The 23,019-nt window shown below is 60.9% G+C and overlaps 2 protein-coding genes and 1 long non-coding RNA gene across 11 annotated transcripts in view; 1 reads left to right on the top strand and 2 right to left on the bottom strand.

Moving 5' to 3' along the window:
- Window positions 1-3,948, bottom strand: part of AKNA (AT-hook transcription factor) — a 55,719-nt gene extending 51,771 nt beyond the window's left edge. The window contains exon 1 of one of the 2 annotated variants that reach the window (XM_008273396.5): window positions 3,827-3,948. The gene's annotated coding sequence lies outside the window, so the exon portion shown is untranslated. Of the gene's footprint in view, window positions 1-3,287; window positions 3,373-3,826 lie in introns of those variants that run through there. The other variant, XM_089319734.1, reaches the window with a different exon arrangement.
- LOC149128869 (uncharacterized) lies at window positions 593-20,096 on the top strand. 3 transcript variants are annotated; one of them, XR_016225036.1, is made up of 3 exons: window positions 605-3,011; window positions 15,846-15,910; window positions 16,196-20,096. It is a non-coding gene; the product is annotated as an uncharacterized LOC149128869 (long non-coding RNA). The 3 variants fall into 3 exon arrangements; XR_016225038.1 differs by having other exon boundaries at window positions 611-3,011; window positions 17,622-20,096; XR_016225035.1 differs by having other exon boundaries at window positions 593-3,011; window positions 15,846-20,096.
- Window positions 6,184-23,019, bottom strand: part of WHRN (whirlin) — a 92,877-nt gene continuing 76,041 nt past the window's right edge. For 3 of the 6 annotated variants that reach the window (XM_017350103.4, XM_017350106.4, XM_008273395.5), the window contains 5 exons: window positions 12,556-12,627; window positions 10,907-11,444; window positions 7,703-7,884; window positions 7,082-7,204; window positions 6,184-6,848 (listed from right to left, as the gene is read on the bottom strand). In XM_017350103.4, the coding sequence (XP_017205592.3) occupies window positions 6,666-6,848; window positions 7,082-7,204; window positions 7,703-7,884; window positions 10,907-11,444; window positions 12,556-12,627 (1,098 nt within the window). In that variant the 3' untranslated portion in view covers window positions 6,184-6,665. Of the gene's footprint in view, window positions 6,849-7,081; window positions 7,205-7,702; window positions 7,885-10,906; window positions 11,445-12,555; window positions 12,628-18,288; window positions 22,935-23,019 lie in introns of those variants that run through there. The other 3 variants (XM_017350105.4, XM_017350104.4, XM_089319758.1) reach the window with 2 other exon arrangements.

The following is a 23,019-nucleotide window of genomic DNA, read 5'->3' on the forward strand; positions in this document are numbered from 1 at the left end:
CTTCTCACAAAAGCAAATGAACAAAGCCCACGTGCCAGGAGTGCGTGGCTGGGAGCGACAGCTTTACTGGGCACCTGCTGTGCGCCACAGGCCTTTCCTGGAAGCTTTGTGCAGAACAGGACCCCGTGACGCAGCCCTCACCCCAATCCAAGGCGGCAGAAACGCCCGTGCCCGTGTTCCAGGTGAGGAAGCCGCGGTTGAGCCTGCTGTCTGGATTCAGAGAATTCAATCTTCAGCGCTTTGCCACTGACACTTGGGGCGGAGGGGAAGACTGGAAACAACCTCAGTGTCCAGTTACAGGGGATTGCTGAAATAAATCCTATTTCCACTCGAAGGAATATTGGGAAGCCACGAAGAGGCACGGAATAGAAATGATGTGAATCGGAAAGCAGTTATAAAAGGACCTATGTCTAGTTTGTGTCCATTCAAGGAAAAAAGCCACAGCAGGAAAATACGGAGGAAGAGAAGCATGTGTTCCAAATCACAATCCCCGTGACCAGGCGGGAGAGTTATCAGCGCCTTTACCTTTTTTACGTCTATTTGCTAAGAACAGCAGCTGCTCTCAAGAGAAACATGAAGGGAGGACTTGCCAGGCTCCGGAAGACAAAAGCAAACCCAGAGGCCTCGCGTCTGCGTAGCACCACAGCTGTATTCCCATGAGGCCCTGGGCACCTCCCCCCCGCACCCCCACCCCATGCACGCCCCACCCCGGGGACTGGGGCCTTCGCAGCCCTGACGTCCTGGGCCTCACACACCACGCGGTGTTGTCTTTGCAAACAGCCGCTGTGCCACCTGCAGGAACACGTGGAGACCTCACAGGGACAGGAAGCGGTCGGCCCCAGCCTTAGCTTCTCTCAGTGCTCTGGGGCACAGCCTGTGTGGCCCGGTGGGGTCCTCACACACCACCAGGCATGTGCCAACGAGGAAAGACGCAGAGAGGGTGTGCAACTTGCCCCCAGTCACACGGCGCATCAGGGCAGGGTTGGGTCTACATCCCCGTCTTTAGGGGGGTGTAGTGGGGTCCCCGGGGCCCTGAGGCCTCTCCTGCACTCCTGGGTCTTTATCTGCACCCCCAGGACCCTGAGGAGACAGAGCGCTCTACTCTGGCGGAGATCTGGGCTCCTGGGGCGGCAGGGGAGCAGCCCTGGGAGCAGGAAGTCTCCCTCGGCAGGCAACCGAGCGGAGTCTGGCTGACACTGCCAAGGGAGAGGGGGTCGGGGTCCTGAGCAGTCAGGCCTTTGGGGCAGCAAGGCGCGGCTGGCTGCACTGCCCGCAGACCCCTTGCCCAGCCTCTCTCCTGTCCTCACCCACAGACTGGGGACAGCACTCCACCGAGGGGTGTGTGTACGAGGCAACAGGCTAACCCACTCTGTCTACACAGCACACTGGACACGCTCAGAAAACGACCACAGCGCCTCTCCCTCTCCCTAGTCGTCTGGCCCGACTCCGCCTTCACCCCCTGGGGCAGCTGTGGCATCGGTCTCCCGAGAGCACCATGCTGGCCGGGCCTCTGCCCCTCCAGGGGCCGGGGGTGGCTCCCATCACTGTGGGTGAAAGGTCAGATGTCTTGGCCTGGAATATTCGGGCTCCTGCCCCTGTTCCCGAGTCAGAGGGCTGCTGTGCACAACTCACATCATGGGTTAGGACCCCCAGCCCCAAAAGGCTTCTCTCCCCAATCCCACAGCGTAGGGGAGCTGCAGGGTGCAGGCTGGGGCCTTGCTCCCTGCACTGTCAGGAACCCCCACTCCTAGCCCCCATGCAGAAGCAAGGCTGGCCCTCCACCCCACAACGCCGTCTCTCTCTCTTAGTACCCTGATGTGGGTATAGTCAGCCCTCACCTGCTGGTGCCAGCACACCACTACATAGCCCAAAAGCAAAGACCAGCTCACTCAGGGCGGCGCTGTGTGCCTTTGGCCAAGTGACTTGACCTCTCTGAATCTCATTGCTCTCCTCTGTAAAATGGGTGGAGAGACACCCACCTCAACATCCTGAAACAAGGATGATCAACCGCGACGTGTTGAGGACCTACTGTGTGCAGGGCTCTGTACTGGGCACTAGAGAGCGACAGTCATGACAAAACAGGTGCTCCTGCCCTTTCAGACCTCACTCCCTGCCGCGCACGCCCTGGTGTAGCGGCTGGGACACAGCACTCAACAAATCCTAGCTGCTGGGTTAACAGCATCACTGCTGTCATTCCCTCGTTGTCTGGGCTTCAATTCCCTCATCGCCAAACTTGGCACGTGGCCGGGGCAAAAGCCTCCTAGGACGCTACCTCCCCTGTGCCCTACAGTAGTGCTACTTCTGCACCCATTTTATGGAGGAGAAAACTGAAGTTCTCAGCATGGGAGCCGGGCCGGGAATTTGAGCCCGGGTCTTCTCACTCCCAGTCGCCACTAGTTCCCGTGTACCAGGACTGAAGAATCCCGAAAAGGAACCTGGCATCTGCTGGGCCCTTCGGACTCTCCCGCTGGCCTGCGGGGTAGGCGGGAATGTCCACATGGTGCACTGGTTTCCACAACACCCTCTCAGCCCTGCAGGCGCTGGAATCCCCAGCCCTGGCGGAATCTGCCTGGACGGTGGGAGCTGATGAAATCCCCTCGCAAGAACAGCCCCAGTCACGTGTCTCAAATGCAAACCGGCTGGCCCCACGCAGGCGTCTTCTTCCTCCTGCAGGGCAGCTGGCTGCTGTCTCTCGGAACAGACCCAAAGAGACTGTCCCTAAAACATCAGACCCGCCCCCCTCCACCCCCAACCAGGTGGGCAGCTATTCTGCCCTCTTAACAAAACAGCCAAAAAGGAAAACCCACCCACTCCAGAGGGCGTGCCCGAAAACGCTCCTGGGAAGTCCCTCTACATATCTAACCCCTACCCTGCCTGCTTCGGCCTCAGCCCACTTCTAGTGCACGGGATGGAGACGCCGCCTCTTTCCACTGTCTCAGCTCCGACTTAACTCGGGGTTGTGACCGGCAGCTTTCCGACCTTGCCACTCGCAAGCAGAGTTTTCAACACAGGTAAGCATCCCCTCCCACCTGTCATTCCTTCCAACGAGAACCCAGGCAGGGGGACACTGGGAGAGTCTGGCCGGGCGCGCGCCAAGCCTGTGCCCCTGCTGTGCGCGCTCGGGCCAGCCGCACCCCTCTCTGGGCCTCACCTCCACGAGCGCGCCGACAGGGGACCGGCCTCACTCTGCCGCCCGTCCCAGTCCCCACCCTTGCCCGGACTGCCCAACCCTCGCTGGCCCCTGCTCTCCCTCCCTCCCCCTGCCAAAAAGAGGAAAAGAAACTTGCGTTAGGCGTCCGCGGGAGGGCTGCGCGGGTCGTTGCCGGGCGAGCGAACCGCACACAAATCCCAGAGCCCAGAAGCCCCACCTCCCCAGTCACCACAGCAACCCGAGCCCCGCCTCCAGCCCAAACACAGCGCGAGGCCCCGCCAAGGACCACTCCCGGGCTCCCCAGGGACCCCCCTCCCCTGCCTGCGACCAGCCTCAGCCGGAGAGACGCGAACAGGCCGACGCCCCCATTGTGCGGAGGTGGAGACTGAGGCCCGAGGGTGGAGGCCGCAGGACGCCGCGGCCAGCGGGGTTTGGACTCCAGCCCAGACCGCCGGTTCTGGGCTCCCTCCCATTCCAGGACGGCCATCCGTCCTCTTCCCCCCGTGCGCGTGGGGTTTCCACGTGGGGGAAGACCGAAAGCAGCGCCGCTCCTGGGGAGCCGAGCCCTCCGGCGCCGTCCACTCTCCCTCCCCATTCTCCCGGCGGAAAAACTGAGACCCAGCGAGGGGTCGGGGCCCGCCCAGGACCCACCGCGAGCCCCTCCCCGCGTCTCACCTGCCGGCGGCCGCCCTGCTCGCGGGTGGTTTCCTGGAGTTGAGCGGCAAACAAAGGCCTCCAATCCGGGCGCGGGGCGGGGCGGCGGCCTCTTTGCATAATCCCCGAGACCCGCCCGCGGCGGCAGGGGGCGGGCCCTGGAGGCGCGGCCTCGGGAGGCCTCACCAATCGCAGAGAGGGGGCGGGCCGCAGAGAGGGCTGTGACGCAGGGGAGCGCGCTGGTGGACTCCCGGGCCCCAGCCTGCGCGTCTCAAGCCTGCGGAGCCGCACCGCGTGGATCTGTGGCCCGGGGCGGGTTGGGGGGTGGGGGATGTGACGCGAGATTGCATGGAGCCGCGGTGAGGCAGAAGCCACGCACTGTGGGGAGGACACGGGCCGCTGAGTAGGAGCAATAGTAAAGTTTTCTTGAGCACTGGGCCCTGTTGTGAGCACCTCCCGCTCACCAAGGTCCTCCTTAGTGCCTGGGGCACACAGTTTGGCTAAGCTTTAGGATAATCTACAAGTTAGGTGAATATTATGCTCCCCATTTAAAGATGGGCAAACTGAGGCTGAGAGGTAAAAGGACTCGCCCAAGGTCACAGAGGCAGGGCACTGAAGGGGAAGATTGTGACTGAGGTGTGCAGTCTGGGTTGTGCATTGTTCTCCGCATCTCCCCCCTTCTGGGCCAGCTCCTCCTCCCCCCACTCTCTCCCAGGCAGAGAGGGCTCAGGGCCGGCTCAATGCTTGTCAGGGCAGGCCCATACCCCAGGAGCCGCAAGCCCCTACTTTCCCCGCCTTCTTCTTCATCAGCCTTCCGGTCCCTGGAATGTGGAGCAGGAGGGGCCCAGGAGGGTTTCTCATTGTCAGGGAAGTGATTGTGTCCCTGGAACTGAGCAGCCCAGCAGTCCTGGGGGACTTGAACAGGGGGAAACTGAGGCTTGGTGAGGTGTGTCACCTGCCCCAGGGGTTCTCCAGCAAGGGAGGAGCAGACCCTCCCCCTCCCCCCTCCGTCCATCCCCTGCCCTCCCCCACTTAGGCCTCCGTGTCCGCCTATGTGCAGTGAGGTGGCCCTCTGCCTGCACTCACCATAGCGGGTCCCTTCCAGGGTGTGCAGGATCCTGGGGCTTCCAGTTCTAGAAAGAGCAGGCCCCAGGTCCTTGCTAGCTGGTGACTTGGGTGAGCCACTTGACTTCCCAAGGAACTCACAGAAGAATTTGGGGGGAACAGGCTTTGGGGTGCACTGGACAAGCCACTGCTGGGGAGCCCACGTCCCATATCAGAGTGCCTGGGTTTGCGTCCCGCCTCTGCCTTGGATCCAGCTCCCTACCAAGGCACCTAGGAGGCAGCAGCTGATGGCCCCAGTGCTTGGGGCCCTGCCTTCCCCGTGGGAGATGGATGGAGGTCCAGGCTGCTGGCTTTGGCCTGGCTCAGCCCTGGCTGTTGCAGACATTTAGGGAGTGACCCAGTGGATGGAGCATCACCTGCCACCATCCTCTGCCTCTGCCACCACTTCTCCCTCTCTGTTGCTCTTTCAAGTAAACAAACAAACAAACAAAAAAGCAACATCCCACTGGGGAAGGGGATCCTTCCCTACCCAATGGCCACAGCCCCAGAGTCAGGCCCAGGCATTGGCGGCGGCAGCATTTGCAGACACTCATGCTTATCCTGCTCTTCCGGGATGCAAATGTGGGGCCGTGGGGAGCAGCTAGTGGTGGCTGGACCGAGTGGGCAGGTGCAAGGACGGTGGCCACCTGTCCCTGCGGTCACAATGCTTGTAGGAGGTGAGTGGCGGCGGGTAGAAAGCTCCCTGCTCAGAACAGACGCACGAGGACTGGGGCCTGGAAAAAGTGTGCCATACTCACACCAGAGGCCTCCAGCAGTCAGCATCACCCTGACCACAGTCGCCTCCCCAGGGCCCCCCCCCCCCCCGACCTGCAGCTGCGGCCCCAGACAGCGGGGCAGCCTCCGTGAGGGGGTCTCTCCCTGCTCTGCTCCCCCACGCCCTTGCTGGTCTCCCCTGGGGTGCAGCACCTGCACACAAGCCCCTTTCTCACAGCCAGCTCCAGGGAGCCACCCCTGAGTTGGCCACCATTCCTGCGCATGTGCACTCTGCACTGTGTGTCTCAGTCCCAGAAGATGACCTGCAAATACTCAAGCTCAGCATGCAAAGCTTCGAGGAAAATGCCCCAAGACACGGCTGTGGCTCAAGCGCTCTTGCACGCCCCAATGCCTGTTCCAGCCTGACTGTGCTGGGTGGGGGGCAGAGGCAGAGGTGGGCGAGGGGTGATGCGGGTGGTGCAGCCCTCTCTCCTGCCCACTGCTCTCCGCATGGAGCCAGCAGAAGCCCAGCCCCACGGGCAGCCCACACAGCACGCTGGTCCTAACCTTGTACAGATTTCTTTATTGAAAAATTAAAGTCATAAGCTCTGTATATAAATACACTGACATTGCTGGTTACCTGGGCAGCCTCTGGGATAGGCTGGGGGGGGCGGTGCAAAGAGGCGCAATAAATAATAAATACCACGGGAAAGAGGGAGCCAGAAGGGGTGGGTATGATGGGAGGGGGTGCACAATGCTTATTTGTGGCACTAAAGGTCCTGCAAGATGCCCCTGAGAGCGGGGCCTCGTCCGCATGGCCCGACTCCTAGGCTGGCGGGGGGGCAGCAATGCCCTCATCCAACATGGAGAAACCAGAGCGCTGCCCTTCGGCCGCATGCCCACAGGTACCCAGCACACCGCTCCCGTCTCCTCCGGGCTCCGGTCAGGCAGGCCGGGGTGGAGGGGGCCGTCTTCCTGCTGCCCTGGCCACGCCGCCCCCGAGCCCTCCCGGAGCCTGCTGATGGGCTGGGCAGTGGAGTCCCTAGAGCATCACGTTGAACTCGGTGACCAGGAAATCGATGCAGTCCCGGTCCTTGGTCTTAAAGGCCTCGGCGATGATGCGGGCGGCCTCCCGGTGCTCCTTGCCACGCAACGGCACCCCGTTCACTTCCAGGATCACGTGGCCCACCTTGAGCTGCCCGCAATTGTGGGCCGAGCCACCTCTCTGCAAGGGAAAGACAAGGGTCAGGGGTCGCCTGAGGATTTGGTGCGCTGACTCTAACCACCCACCCGGACAAGCCCGACACTGCCAACCAACCAGGCAACTGGATGCCCATTGCCCGGATGAGGGAAACTGAGGCTCAGCAGAGCAAGGGTGATAGCAGCCTGGGTGCTGTGTCACGTCTGGGAGTGGCAAGAGCCTGGAGGGGCTGCGAAGGGAGGTTTCTGGGGACGTACCTGAATCGTGACGATCCTAGGCAGGGGCTGGCGCGTGTTGGCGCCGCCCTCAATGGCGATGCCCAGGGTGGCCGCGCTCTTCTTCATGCGAACCAGGGTGGATGTGGGCTCCAGGAGTCCAGGCTGCAGGTGCGAGGAAGGACAGCACTGGGGCCTTCCGGGGGCCAGGCCTGGCCAGGGGCTGGGTGGGGCTGTGACCCGGCCCTGGACCAACAGGGCTCAGACTTCAGCCCCAGGCTGAGAGCCAGAGCGTGCCAGCCACTAGGCTATACCCGTGGTGGCCACATAAAGGTCCCTGGGGCTCGGGGAGCTGAGGCTTGCCCACGGCGGCCTGGTGGTGGCATCAGGACTTGGGTCAGTGAGGCCACAGCGGAGTGGACTCAGAAGGTTCCTGGGATGCACTTTCAGCCCCCAGTGGCCCAGGGTCATGGCCAAGGTAGGAGTGCACCTGGGCCTCTGGGCTCCTAACCCAGTGCTCCTTCCTGGTTCCCAAGTCCCTCCAGCAACAGGGGCCCCACGACCTCCCCTGGAGGTCACTTGCCGAACTGCACCTGGTTCCCCTCCATGTCTGTACCTGCAGCTGCCCCCTCCCACCCACCCACAGCCCGCTTTGCAGCTTACTGGTTTGCTAGCCACCTCTGTGGTCCGCTCGTTCCGAGGCAGCTCCTTGCTACTCCTGCTCTTGGCGGACGCCGTCTGTCTGCCCCGGCCTGGGGCGCTGGCCTCCGCCTCACCAGCGTCCACCCCACTGTCCTCGCTCAGGGTCTGCCCGCTGTCTGAGAGCTGTGACAGCGTGGAGGCTGCTGGGAGGAGGGAACGGGAGGAGAACAACAGCTTACAGAGCTGAAGGCAAGGAGGGCTTCCTGGAGGCAGTGGCGGAGCCAGAGGCTAGCAGACTGGTAGAATGAGGGCATTGTGGGGCTGGCGGGGGTGGGGAGGAAGGGGCAAGGAGACTCCCCACCACCTCCTGTATGCCCTGAAGCCTTGCCCTTCCGACGCAACCTGGTCCGAAGGTCACTGCTCCCACACCTGCCTCCACCTCCCAGTGATGGAAACAGAGATCAGGAGGCACACCCAGCTCCCAGGCTTGGTTTCTTGGTTTCTAACCACACAGCACTGTTAATTATTAACGATGGCCTGACACACTCCAAGTAGGAGATTTCTCATAAAATTTAAATTTCTATTCTGCAGCTGTGTCCCATAAAGAGAGACATGTACTACAGGGTCATAAACATGTCTTTTTTTTTTTTTTTTTGGAAGACAAATTTAGGGGTGGGTGCTTGGCATAGCAGTTAAGTTGCTGCGTGGGAAGCACACACCTCACAGGGAAGTGCCTGCTTCCTGTCCCCGTTCCACTGCTTCCAGTCTAGCCTCCTGCTGAGGCACAGCCCGGGAGGCAGCCGGTGTTGGTGCAGGTGCTTGGGCCCCTGCCACCCACGTGGGAGACCTGGATGGAGTCCTAGGCACCTGGCCCAGCCCTGGCCCAGCCCTGGCTGTTGTGGCCATCAGGGGAGTGAACCACTACGCGGAAGACCCCTCTCTCCATCTGTCTTCTTGCTTTTCAAATAAAATGAAAATGCATTGCAAAAATTTAAAGTTTATTTTGGTGCAAAACAGTGTGAAATCCACACGTGGTGTTTTCATGGTGTACATGTTCCATGGATGTGCACAGGCGTGGATCTTAAAATGTTGGCACCAAGGGGCCGGCGCCGTGGCTCACTTGGTTAATCCTCCGCCTACAGCTCCAGCATCCCATATGGGCACCGGGTTCTAGTCCCAATTGCTACTCTTCCAGGCCAGCTCTCTGCTGTGGCCCGGGAGGGCAGTGGAGGATGGCCCAGGTCCTTGGGCCCTGCATCCCATGGGAGACCAGGAGAAGCACCTGGCTCCTGGCTTCGGATCGGCACAGTGCTGGCCATAGCAGCCATTTGGGGAGTGAACCAACAGAAGGCAGACCTTTCTCTCTGTCTCTCTGTCTATATCTCTACATGTCAAATAAATTAAAAAAAAAAAAAAAGTTGGCACCAAAATAAACATCTTCTAATTTCATTTTCCATGAGCTTTTTGAAGTCCCTTTGTTAAAACAAACAAACAAAAAAGCTGAATTTGTAGCTTCTCAAACAGAGGAGGAAGGTCTGGGCCCAGCATGACTCCAGGCCTGGGCGGAGCGCTGGGTGCACACCCGCAGGTGCTCCCGCCACCCGAGCCACCTCTCCTGGCCTGAGGGTGAGACCCTGGGTTGAAAGCACACGTTTTGCATTCTGGCAGGTGGGGTCTGAATCCCCCTGATGCTGTGCAAGTCTGGGTGTGCAGCGCAGCCTCTCTCAGCCTCTGCATTCCTGTCATAACACAGCAGCCAGTGCTGCCTACCCAGGCGGCTATAGAAAGGCGAACAGATCTGGGGCCGGCGCTATGGCACAGTAAGCCTCTGCTGGGGCACCAACATCCCATATGGGCACCGGTTCAAGTCCTGGCTGCTCCACTTCTGATCAGGCTCTCTGCTAATGCCTTTGGGAAAGCAGCGGAGGATGCCCCATGTGCTTGGGCCCCTGCACCCGGGTGGAAGACCTGGAAGAAGCTCCAGGCTCCTGGCTTTGTATCAGCCCAGCTCTGGCTGCTGCAGCCATTTGGGGGAGTGAACCAGCAGATGGAAGATCTCTCTCTGTGTCTGTAATTCTGCCTCTTAAATAAATCAACAAATCCTTTTTTTTTTTTTTTTTTTTTTTTTTTTTTTTTTTTTTTTTTTTTTTTAAGAAAGGTGCACAGATTCGACATGCACAGGGAAGCATAGAGAGCAGATCGGAGTTTGACTGCCTGGCTCTTCAACTACCGACTGTGGCTCAATTTCCCCATCTGTAAAATGGGGTAACAGCAGTGCCAGCCTCACAGGGCTGCTGGGAGGATTCAGGGAGTCAGTGAGGCATGAAGGCACTCTGATCAGTGTCCAGCGCTCGGAGAGAGCTCACTATCGGCAGAGCCGTCAGCTCCCTGTCCCACGCGCGTGCAGCTCTGTGCCAGCCCTGGTTTCTCTCACCACATCCTGCCTGCTCTCGCCTTGGCTACCTCCCCTGAGTAAGCTGCCAATGCCGGCACCTCGCCTTCTGCCACCCATTCCGTTGAAGTCCCCAACCTGGCTGCCCCGTTCCCAGGTCAAGCAGGCCCGCAGTACCACTGCCACCACAAGATGGCAGCAGACTCCATCAAAATGTACCAGCGGGAGCCCCAGAGACTCCTGGTGGGGGGAAAGTGGCTGTCCTATCCCTCCTCCTCCTCCTCAGCTGGAAAACCAGCAGCTGCCACCCAGGCCCGGCCTCCCGGGGGTCCGCTCCACCCCGCACTCTGACCCCGCAGCCCTGTGTTCCATGTGCCAGGAAGCCAGAGATTCACCTGCAACGCACGTACTTTCCCACAGCACCTGCTCCGTGCCCAGCCCTGGGGTCTGGGGACAACAGAAGCCACCCTGCCCTGAGTGGGCTCAGTCTCACCGGGGAAACTCTGGTGTGAATATGGGGGCAGGGCTGGGGGCACTGGAGGAGGCTCCCAACCCTGGTGGCACCCTGGCGGGGCTGGGACCCGTTTCTGCTTCATTTAGACCCAGAAGGCAGAGCAGCTGGTCTGTGGCCACAGGCTAGTCCAGGCTTGATCCCAACTGGAGTCTCTGTCTACTCCAAGGCCATGCAAGTACTGCACCCAGGGTACTGCTCCCTTGGCCACCTGGACCCTGAGCCATAGGACTGCCAGGCTGGCAGGCTCCCAGGCAAGCTCCTGGCTGACCCCCAAAGGACAGGACCCCCAGCATCCAGAGCCCGCGGGGAAGGTACTCACTGCGCGTCTGGGGCAGCGCCCGTACTTCATTCACGTCGGGCTCACTGTCTGGGCGGTGCACCTCCACCATGACGAAGTGCTGGCTGGTGCCCGTGGGGTCTGGGGGGCTGGAGGGCGAGGGTGGTGGGAGGCAGCCCCCAGCCCCTGGGGCCTCGGCCTGGGGGCTTTTCAGGTGAGGGGGTGAGTGGACCCGAGGGAAGGGGCCGATGGGGTGCTGGCTGACCAGGGCAAGATGGGCGTCCAGGGGCCTCTTGGAGCCAGGGTTGGCGGGGGAGACGGAGGCGTAGATGGGGGAGGAGGGAGAGTCCCGTGCAGAGGAGGAGCCCGGGGTGGCAGCAGTGCCCGCCGGCGGGCTGCAGGTCCTCGGAGCCGAGAAGACGATGCCCGAGTGCGAAGACGCGGAGGAGGGTGCGGGGGGGTCCTCTCGCCCCGGCTTCCTCAGCTGGCCCGGGGGGCGGTCGTGGCCTTGGGCCAGGAGTGGCGGGGGAGGCGGCGGCTTGCAGCTGGGCAGCCCCTCGCAGGTGGGTTTTACGTCATCCTGCCAAAAGACCCAGCAGGAGTAGGAGTCAGAGCCCATGGCAGCTGGGAGCGGGGAGGCTGGAGCTCTGGCCCTGCTCTCTCGGCTCCAGCCTATGCAGATCTGAATAATGCAGCACCCAGTGGAAAATCTCTCCCGCATCTCGGCAGCGATCAGCCTTGGGATCTTGGCGGCGTCTCTGGGGACGGCCTCGTTACAGTCGGGGCCTGGCGATCTCGCCATGGGGAGCGGGACTTCATCAGGGATGAGAGCATGGATGGGCATTTCGTGGGCTTTTCTTTTTAGGGGAGTATCTCGGCTACCAGAGATGGGGGTTCTGATAGCTGGGGCGAAAGGGACACCTGGGCTGTGGTGCTGAGTGGCCCTGGGCAACGTGCGGCACCTCTCTGAGCGAGCCTCTGGGCACTGGGGGAAAAGTACAGTGGCTCAGTTGGGGTGGGGGGATGGGAGGAGCCTCGTGTATGATGCCAGCAAGCTGTCCATCACGCGGCAGGTGCATTGTGAGCAGCAGCTATGGGTACAGTGAGGTTCTTCCCTCTGCCAGGCCCAGCCAACATTTGCCGAGCTCTGACAGCCTGGCAGGCTCAACTGTATGGGGCAGCTGGGTGCTGTTATCATCCCTGTTTTACAGACAGGAAAACTGAGGCTGAGAGAGACTCAGAAACTCGGCCCAAGTCACACCGCAGGTGACAGAAGTGGGATTTGCGCCCAGGCAGTCTGGCTGCATAGGCCAGGCCGTTCAAAAGCCACGTGGTGGTTCAGAAGTACTGGAAGATGACGTCACATTTAGCTTCCAGTTCCAGCCTGGGCACATGGCCTCTCAGAGCGCCTGCCACCCGCTCCAGGGGCCAGTACCCGCTCTGATGGGTCACCGAGCGAGCAGGTGTCTGGTCAGCCTCATGGCTGGACCCCAAAGCGCCAGGCCTAGCCTTTCTGGCCCCTGCTGCAGATGGCACAGTGGGTGCTTGTGCCCAGGGCCTGCAGCTGGGCTGGGGGCTCCCAGCAGGTGCCTCTGTCCTCTCAGCCACCGTCTGACCCCCTCCCCATGGTTGTCCCCCAGAGTGTCCCCAGGGCTCGGGAAGAACCCAGTGCCACACCAGCCAGGCCTTACCACGGACACATCTGGGAGGGCGCTGACGTTGCCCGGGACAGCCTCGCCAGTTTCCTCGAGGTCCAGAGTGTTCTGGAAAGGGACGGAAAGCAGGGTGAGAAAACAAAGCGAAGGGAAACCAGTCTGTTTGCCAGGACACCAAAGCCTGCCCGCGGCTCACGTGACCCCGGGCACACTCTGCTTTACCCCTTACGCTGACGTCACCTCTCCCGCCAGGCACTTCCCAGCTGGTTCTTTTGGGTACGTCAGGTCTCCTGCACTTCCAGTGAGGAGGTCCCAAGGATGTCTCCAGCCCCAGCTCTTGGACTTGGCTGTGAGAGCTCAGCACCCTCGAAGCCCAAGTCTCCTCTGCACTGACAAAATCCCGAGAGGCTGTGCGAGTGGCAGGGGCAGGTGAGAAGTTGCAGGAGAGCCCCTCTCTGAACTGTCTTAGGCCCACGGAGTGGGGAAACCAGTCGAAGGCTGAAATGAGCTTATTCTGTGGAGACGTGCACCTGTTTTCCCTAACTCACCGGAAGCAGCCCAATGCGCCGGCCCGCAGGTGACATGGAGCTGCCCAGGGCCATCCCCAGCCATTGCAGGGTGGCCGTGCAGAGCTCTGGCCTGCTGGGCTCACTCCCACCTGCCCCAGAGCCCGGGAGGTCAGTTTGCCTCGGCCACTCCAATACGTGTCAGCTTGGCCGGGCTGAGGGACGGCCAGCAGCCACTAATAGTACTTCTGGGTGTACCTGCATGACTGCTGGGGAAGACTGGCAGTTGATTGGCAGGCCAAGGGCAGAAGAGTGCCCCTCCCCAATGCGGGTGGGTGTCAGTCAAGGGCCTGAATGGATGACAGAGGTGGGCAGGGGGACCTGCCCTCCTGGAGCTGGGACCCTCAGACCCTAGGCTGCTGGCTGCTGGCTCCTGGGCCCTGGACTTGGGCTGGACTTTGGGAGCCAGCAGCTTTCCTGGCCCCTGGCTTGCAGATGGCAGGTGGGGGCCTTCCCAGCCCCCATCACCAAGCACTTCCTGTGTCTGTATGCAGCTAGCCCCTGGGCTCTGCTCTGGGGGAGCCTGAGTGACAGCCACCAACACCTGGATTTCGTCTCCTGCATAGCAATCCATACTGAGCAGCTCTTGAGCCCCAGATGGATGTGGGACTGGGGACACCAACCCTGCCTCCCGGAACTTAGAGAGAGCGGGGTCAGCTGACCGTGCAGCAAGGGCACCAAGTGGGCAGACGAGGCCATAAAACACAGCTGGGAGAGGTGGGGGGCATCCAGGAAGGTTTCCTGAAGGAAGGGGTGCGGCTCAAGGTGGGGTCTTGTGGGTGAACAGGGCAGAGGGAAGGCCAAGTGTTTCAGACAGAGAGTACCCAAGGCAGGAAGGAAACAGTGGGTGTGAGAGGCGCTGAGCAGCCGCCGGAGTTGAGTGGGTGCTATGGGGCTTGTGCCTGAGCACTGCAGGTTGCTATGGAGACAGGGTCACGCTTGCCCTCTCCCAGGATGCCCTGGGCTCCTGTCCTCTCTCGCCACGCCCGAGCACCACAGGCAGGCGTCTCAGGACCTCCACCTGGAACATTCTGCTGGGCGGCGCACAGTGCGGTGTTTGCTCACCTCCCTAAGACCCCACTCACGCGCCACCTCCTCTGGGAGGTCTACCCAGCCCAGCTACTGAACACCCCAGCCCTGCCCTGCTGTTTTCTCCTCTTCTCTGGTCTCTCCTCCACCGAGCAGCAGCCAGGATACAACCTTTGAAATGTGAATCAGGTCCTGTCTCCTCCCAGCTCAGCCGCCGCCCTGGGGGCTGGCTCATCTGCAGGAAATTTCAAACCACACTCACTGGGCCTTTCACTGCTGCTCTTCCAGCTCCATGGGCTCGTTCCTGCCCCGGGGCCTTTGCACTTGCTGCTCTCACTGCCTACCCCTGCACTCAGCTCATTCCCTTCGGCAGCGACCTCAGCGAGACCCCCTCTCCCTAAACCAGCCTGTCTGCAACAGCACGGTGCACCAGCTCACCCTGTGTGCCCCTGCCCTCCTCTATCACGACCCGACTTCGTCCTGCCTGCTAACTTACTGCCAGTCTCTCCAGGGGAAAGAAACTCTGAGAAGGCAGAACCTGTGACTACCCTGCCCCCACCCTCTCCTCGGTGTTCAGACGGCGGCTGCCTGATGAGTGTTCGCCAAGTGAATGAATGAAGCCATGCAGGAACCCACGGATCGCTCTACGCCTCGAGGGGAGGAGCCCTGAGCAGACAGGGGGCGGGTGCTTCTGCAGCCCTCGTGGGAGCAGTGGTGACCGCTTGGACTGAGGGCGGAGGCCGGGAGACCCCCACCTCCAATGGTCTCCCTGAAGCCCTAAGCCCAGGGCCTCTGACCCCAAACACCAGAGCCCAGAGCCCACCAGGCTCAGAGCCCTCCCTGCTCTGCCCCCAGCTCTTCTTCTGCCCTACGATGCCACTGCCACATGGGCAGGCCGGGGCCCCGCTGTCACTGTCCCAGCACAACAGGCTTCTGTGCAGCCCGCAGCCTCCGGACAAGTTCACTGCTGCCTGCCTCCCCCCCAGGAAGAGGCTGACAGCCTGGGTGACACTGCAGGGCCGGGGGGGGGGGTGGCGCTCTCCCACCCACTGACGAGCGACGCCGGCTCTGCTTTGCCTCCTCTGAGATCCCACCTGGCTCACAGCTGAGCGCTGGTGGGCAAATCCCTGAGTCCCTCTGTGCCTCGGTTTTCTCAGCTGTAAAATGGGCAGTGTGTGCCGGATGCTGAGGGCATTGGATACCTGTAAAACACCTGTAACAGAACCTGGCACGACGTACGAGGGAAAGGCGGCTGTGACATAATCTGAGGGCTCAGGGGTCTTGAAAGCTCGCCCAGCCATCAAACGAATGCTGGAAAGGGCATGGAAGCCGCACTGTACAAGCCCCTTCTCCCGAGGCGCAGTTAGCCCACTGCCCCCTGAAACACTGAAGACACAGAGCTAAGACAACCGGCAGGGCTGGGGCCTGCGATTTCCTCCCAAGACTCGCAGTCATGGCCTTGGCTTCAGCAGGGGCCTCTGCCACTCAGTGCAGCCACGGGCACCCTGGGGGAAGCTGGTGAGGCTCGCATGACAGTGCATGGGGGGCCCCGTTCTGTCCTGTCCTGGGGCACTCAGAGCCTGGAACACTCACTCAGTCATTCAACAAACACTCATTGGGCACCCATAACTCACGACCGTCTCCTGGAAAGGGTGCTGGAGAACCACAAGCCACAGGGGGCCCGGCCCCGGGCTGGGTGGGTCACTTCTATCTCATTTGGCTTTCCCACAGCCCAGAGGCAACGGTGCCTGCTTCTCCTCACAGCTGTCACCATTTCAGAGAGGGAAGTGACTAAGGTAAGATCACGGGGCTGTCCTACAGCAGATGAGGTTTCTAGAACGCCCCGGGTCACCCCCAAACCCATGCTATTCCGGCCCAGCCAAAGCAGCGGACAGGACCCTGACATCGCGGGGACCTCTCTGTGCTGAGCACAGCCACCACTGGCCACTGTTAATGGCATCCTGGCAGCCAGACAGGAGGTGGGGGAGGGGGAGGGGTGCAGGAGGGAGGGAGGCCTGAAGTGGAGCGAACGGCAGACGGGCCAGGGCCCAGCCCTGCCAGACTCCATCTGCTGAATCCAGACACTCAGGAGCCCCGAGTCCCCGAGCCATGTTGCGTGTGCGTCGGAAATAGCTTCAGACAGCAGGCTAAGAACCCGCGGGGTGCGTCAGCAGAAACGCAGCCGTCCGGAGCAGGCTCAAGGTCAGAGCCGCAGCCTGCACGCCCTGGCCACCCCCTACCCCAGCTGCCCGGGACCCTCTCCCCCAGCCTGTGGAAACCAGAGCCCAGCGGCTCAGTTCGTCTTCCTCCCCCACTGCACAGCTGATGTGACTGTGGCTCAGAGAGGGAGGGTCACCTGCCCGGGTGACACAGCAAGGACAGAGCAGGAAACAGAACTCCACGTCAGGCTCTTCCACTGCCTTTCTCCCCTGCCTGTGCGGGTTCAGACAATCCCCTCCCGTGTAGACAGACCCACCCCCCACCCCCTGCGCCCCTGCCTGCTCGAGTTGGCCCAGACAGCTGCAGGGGTGGCTGGAGCCTGGTTTGGGGCGACTGTGAGGGGTAAATGGAGCAATGTGGGATGATTGGGGGCTTGCCCTGCGCCAGCCTTTGCTGGCGGACTTGGGTGCTGAAGTGGGCAGAGGAGGCCTGGTTGGGTGCTGCCAGGGTCAGGCGCTGGCCGGGGCCATCCCCGCACCTCCCAGGCCTTCCTCACCGCACCACGGCAGGGCTCGTGCACCAGGCGCTGTTTCCTGCTCGCTCTTCCTCCTGCTCTTCACCGTGACTCAGGCCAACTCCCTTCACCCCCAAAGGCACGAGAGCTCTGGGAGAGCTAGCCCATCCCCCACTCTATGGGGAAACTGAGGCACAAAGCTTCTGGAAGGTCACCTGTGTGGGCCCAGATTCCTGGGGACAGTGGGGCTGCCCAGAGCCAAGGGGTGGCCGTCAGGGAGCTGGAGGATTTGTGGGACTGGACCCCGGGATGACAGCCATGCTGGCAGAGACAGGGGATCAGTTTCCCCCCTCCAACTTCAAGCACAGAGTGGGGCTGGGAGCTGGTGGGTGAACGGCAAGGTCAGGGGGGCGGCCTGGGAGCAGGTGGGCTGAGCTCCTCCCCCGGCCCCCGCCATGGGGGCTGGTGGCACTTGGCGTCCTGTAGTCGACAGTCTGCTCTACTTAGCACATCTGTGCACCAAGCCACTAAAGCAGAAGGGTCTCCAGGAAGCTTCCAGAGCCGGGGCGGGGATGCGAGGGCCGGGGCCGGGTCACTGCTGTCACAGGAGACCTGTGTCACGGCTGGCCAGATGCTCCTCCCTCTGCTATGACGCAGCCTGCTACGGTCGGGAGAAGGAGGTCACTGGCTGAGGAGAACGTGACCCAGAATCTGCAGGCGGTCAGGGCTGCAGGAGCCCCAGGACGAGCTCTGGAAAGCGGGTCTCGGGGAGTGGGGGCAGGGGCCCGAGAGCCGGTGTGATGGGCGAAGGGCACCAGTGCATTTCCACGCAGCTCTCACGAGGGGACAGAGGGGACGAGGCCTCAGCTTCCTGACCACGGCGCAGTCGTCACAGATGCGGCCGGGGCCCATGGCCGCTCGCCAAGGCTTCAGGAGGACACCATCACTGACCCGGCCCCACCTCGGCCCCAGGCGTGCTCGCTAAGCAGCCTGGATGACAGGTGCTCCCTCATGTTGGAAACAGCATTTCAGGGGCTGAGTGTGTGGCACGGAGGTGACGCCGGCATCCTGTACGGGTGCTGGCTCAAGTCCCAGCTGCTCCTCTTCTGATCCAGCTCCCTGCTAATGTGCCTGGGAAAGCAGCGGAAGGTGGCCCACGTGCTTGTGCCCCTGCTCCCATGTGGGAGACCTGAAAGCGGCTCCTGGCTCCTGGCTCTGGCTCTTCTCACCCCAGGGAGGCAGCGAACCACAGGATGGGAGTGTTCTCTCTGTCTCTAATTCTGCCTTTCAAATAAATCAATCTTAAAAAAAAAGTACTTCATTATATGGTTCTTCCCTTTATCAATCGAAGTATTTTAATTTTTGAAGTGCAGCTTGTTCTGTGGTCATTCTGTACTGTTCATGTAAGCCTCAAGATGACCCACCGATATCTACTGTGATTTTAGAAGGCTGGGTTTATGGCTGACTGAGGTGTTTTGGTTCTTTTTTAAACATTTAAAACTGTTTTTCTGAGGTGGGGGCAGGGCTTCACCAGCTGGCGGCAGGGCTCCACAACACAAAAGCAGAGAAGAACCAAGTCTTGAGCCAGGCTCAGACCAACTCCCTGGTGTGACAGTGTGGGAGGCACACAGCAGCTACGTGCCATGGTCTTGGCTCTTTGGTGGAAACAGCTCGAAGCATCCCAGGTCCTCACCCGGGAGGCAGGTGTCCCATAAACCCCTGCAGACAAAGAAAACTACTGAGGGCGGGGTTTTGTGCAGCGGCTAAGACGCCACGTGGGGCACCAGCATCCCATATGGGAGGACTCGGCGCTGCTTCCATTTCCAGCTTCTTGCTAATTAATGCACAACCTGGGAGGCTGTGGGGATGGCTCAAGTACTTGGGTCTCTCCCACCCATATGGAAGACCCAGATGGGGTTCCTGGCTCCAGCCTGTCTGTTGCAGGCATTTGGGGGGAGTGAACCAGTGGATGGAAAGTCTCTTTCAAATGAATACGAATAATCAAATAAAAAAAATTTTTTTTGAAGCAAGGTACTGGTGGAGTCCTATTCAGACTCCAGCCAAGGTAAAGCCAGGGTGACCCTGAGGGCCATTCATGCCTGTGGCTAACATGGATGTGGCAGTACAAGGGTCAGGTGCACCTGGGATGGAGAGGGCTATTTTACTCGAGGCAGTGGGCACCCTCCATCCTTGCTCAGCTTCTCCTGGGCACTGGGTAGCTTCCTGTGTGGGGCATGTGGGGTCAGTCCATCAGCAATGCACCTGCACACCTGGACAGCAGTACCAGTCCTCCCTGCACCAGGGGATCCCATTCACCTTGCCCCTCAGCACTCCCCATGTACCAGGGAGGCTTAGGAAAGATGGAAACACAGGACCTGGCCACCTCCTTATGGAGGACCACGGACGGTGTCCCATGGCTTCAGATTGAATGCAGGTCCCTGGTACCTCCTGTCCCTGACCTTTGCCCTCTTCCCATCCCTGCCGGCCTGGTGGCCCCTCTGACCCCTTCGGTTCCTCCAAGTGGTCATGTGCCTCCCAGCTCAGTCACCACAAAGCTGTCTCACCTCATCTGCTGCCTGGCCGGTGCCCAATTTCCCATCTCGCCTGAGCATCTCTCTGGGACACCGCAGGGTCATCAGGTGAATTACGTGGCTGACTTCCCCTGAGGCTGCCTCCTCCAGTAGCCGTCCTGAGGCCGGGAGCGGAGGCTGAGCGCCCGCTGGGCAGAAGGCACCTGACAAGCACTTGCTGCAGACTGGGAGGAGTGGCTGAACAAATGAGTGAGTGCGCAGCTGGAGTCTCTTCTCCCACCCTGCCCTGTGCTCCTGGGAGAGGCCTGGCCAGCGGAAGGCTCTCTAAGCCCATCCACAGGGGACCGCGCTCAGAACGCAGGAGGAGGGCGAAGGCCACGATACTCTGCTCCCTGTTTCTGCAAAGTGCTGTCTGGCGATCAGGCACGCGGCAGCTAAAGGAGCCCGAACCAGGCCTGGGCTTCCCCACGAGGAGGGATATGCAGAGGCCGCAAGGGGAGGAAGCGGACGGAGCCAAGTCCTGACGGCCTTGCCGGGCCTGATTTTCACCTTCCTGTGGGGGGCAGGAGGAGGGAGGCAGACCCGGCCCTTCAGGGGCATGGGCCCCATCCCACACCCTTGGGCAGGCCCTGGGAGCCTTTTTCCAGGCACAGGAGGGGCCCGGAACACAAAACCTCTCAAGTGCAGGTAGAAGACTCCTGAGGTCAAGAGCAGGGCTCCACCCAGCTGCCACACTCTGACCTCACCAGGGTTTAAGGCTGGCTTTGACCTTGACAATCCCTTGTCCTCCAAAACCCTTTGCAGTGCCCTCTTCCAGCCACAGAATTGACCCCCACACACCCTACAACCACACATCCCTTCTCCCAGAGACACTTCCTCTCAACACACAGATGGCTGGTTCTAACAGCCCACTGCACAGATGTGGAAGCTGAGGCCTGGAGGGCCTGGTCACTTGCTTGAGAGGGCTACTAGTCTGGGGGGCAGTAGCCAGAGGGTAGGGGTCCAGAGCCCTTCTGCCACGGGCCTGCTCACACCAGAAGAATTCAAGTCACGTCGTTCAGGCCGTTCTCTGCCCCGCTGTCCTGGCCACCACCTGTTGGTAAGAAATACTGCCTGGAGGCGGCAGAGGGGCCCAAGGCTGACTCTGCTCCACACATGGAAACAAACCCGATCTGCTGGTGGAGGAGGCCGCATCAGAGTTCCTTTCATTGACTGCATCTGGTCTGGGGGACACTGGCTGCAGAACGAGCCGCGTCTAAGCAGGGACAGCCGACCGCACAGCATGAGCCAGGGAACACGGGCGAGACCGAAGCCATGGTCAGGACATCTGGTCACCGGCAGCCAGCCCGACTGCGCGCCAGAGCCAAGGGGACTTTCCTACAGTGTGGGAGGCGAGAGGTCAGAGGTGAGCCTGCAGGTAGCTGGGGGGTGGCTCCACTCCACACTCCCCAGGCCTCTACCCCATGCCAGGAGAAAGATGAGGTCCCTACCCTCTCTCCCCACGTCCTGGGGATGGGAAAGTCGGGCAGAGGGAGCAGTGTGTGCTAAGTGTCCCAGCAGGGACTGAAGGGCAAACAGGCGCTGGCCTCGCAGTGCAGACACCGGCGTCTCACACTGCAGAACCTGGCTTTGACACTGGGCTCTGGCTCCTGACCCCAGCTTCCTGCTCTTGCAGACCCTGGGAGGCAGCAGTGACAGCTCGAGGACTTGGGTTCCCGCCACCCACGCGGGAGACTGGGCATGAGTCCCAGGCTCCCAGCTGTGGCCTCAATCCAGCTCCAGCTGCTGCGGGCAACTGGGGGAGTGACCCAGTGGATGGGGGCTCTCTCTGTCTCCCCAGTACCAAAATGAATGAATGGAGAACAAATGAATGAATGAGTTTTAAAAGCCTAGGAGCTCCACGAGGGAAGGGATCGGGCCCTGAGAAAGAAAGGCTTTTGTTTGCTGTCCACAGAGATTCTGAAGTTGTCTGCTACCCAGCACTACTGCAGCAAAAGCTTACGCGGACAGGGGAGTTGCAGGCCGGAACCTGGCACCCGGGGTGGGACAGTCACACTGAGGGTGGCCTCGAGCTCTCCCCTGCCAGATGCACACAGCTGTTGGGGACACGGGGTCACCAATCCTTGCTGTGCCTCCCTGCGTAGCTTCCGGCCCCTCCCCGCACAGTGGGAGGAGTCGGGGGGTCTCCCTGGGTCGTATGCAGTGGTGATGGGCTGTCTTCAGTGGGGTTCTGGGCTCCCAGGATGAGTTCCTGTGCCCTTCAGGCCCTGCAGGAGGGGTTCCAGGTGGAGGAGGTGCATGGGGTCTCCAGGCTGAGGCCTGCTGTGTGTGCGACACAAGTCCTCCCCAGGAGATACCGAGGCAGGGGCTGGGCTGGCAGCCGTACCTGCGAAGCCCCATCAGCACGGCTCCTAGCAGCTCAGGCTGCACCACTGCCCCAGGCCCTGCGTGGTCCACACACCTCTGGGCCCAGCTGGCTCCCGGGAAGGAAACTGTCCATCTTGTACCAGCCCATCCCTGCGTGTGAATAACTACAGGGATTCTGTAAAAACTAAGTCAGACCATGCCTGTTCCTGCTCTTACCTGCCAAGGACTCCCAGCTCGCTCAAAGCCAGAAAGTCCTCCGCACACGCTCACTCTGCTCTGGCCTTCCAGGCCTCCTGGACTTGGCCCAGGCACAACGCTGTCCCAGGGCCTTTGCACACGCTGTTCCTGCTGTCTGAATTGCTCTTTTCCCAGATGCGGGGGTGGCTCTCTCCCTCCCTTCCTGCAGGTCCTTACTCAAGTGCCACTTTCCAATCACCCCACTAACCCCCTCCCGGCACTCTGGGTTCTAGTCCCGGTCGGGGCGCCAGATTCTGTCCCGGTTGCCCCTCTTCCAGACCAGCTCTCTACTGTGGTCCGGGAGTGCAGCGGAGGATGGCCCAGGTCCTTGGGCCCTGCACCTGCATGGGAGATCAGGAGGAAGCACCTGGCTCCTGGCTTCGGATCAGCGCGGCGCTGTCTGTAGCGGTCATTTGGGGAGTGAACCAACAGAAGAAAGACCTTTCTCTCTGTCTCTCTCTCTTACTAACTTTGCCTATCAAAAAAAAAAAAAAAAAAAGAAGCCCCTGGAGTTCAGATATGCATCTTGCACACTGCTTGTCATTCCTGCTTGCCTTTGAATTTACAACAGAAAAGGTTGCCAGCACCTAGAACCATACAGAGCACACAGCGAGCACTCAAGACTCGTTAGCAGAGAGGAGGGACGAGGAGGAGACAGGCAGCTAACAAGCAGCTGGCGAGGTTCAGGGAAGAGTCGCTGCCAGCAGCACAGGTCCCCTGGGCCACCTCGGAGGCCAGCAGACCCGGGTTCGAATCCTGATTCCACACTTGCCAGCTGTGTCTCTGAGCTCCCGCTCTCTTCGCCATCAGTGGGGCTCACAGCAGTACCGGGAGGGAGAAGTATTCTCACAGAGCCACAGCCAGCTTTCAACAGCTGTCCTCCACCTCTACCACCGCTAACAAAGGCCTGGATCATTCCCACAGGTCAGGATCTGGGTGGGCACTGGGGACTCAGTGTGTGACGGCAGGCACAGTTGCAGCTGCTGTGTTCAGGGTCAGTGCTGCGCAGAACTGAGTAGACAGAGAATGCATTGAGACAGAGGCTGAGACCACAGGAGGCCCCAGGGGCTAGAGGAGCTGGGGGTAAAAGTCAGCC

This window comes from Oryctolagus cuniculus, chromosome 1 (assembly GCF_051225735.1).
Source record: "Oryctolagus cuniculus isolate XC-2025 breed Fujian yellow rabbit chromosome 1, ASM5122573v1, whole genome shotgun sequence".
In the NCBI taxonomy this organism is placed as follows: domain Eukaryota; kingdom Metazoa; phylum Chordata; class Mammalia; order Lagomorpha; family Leporidae; genus Oryctolagus; species Oryctolagus cuniculus.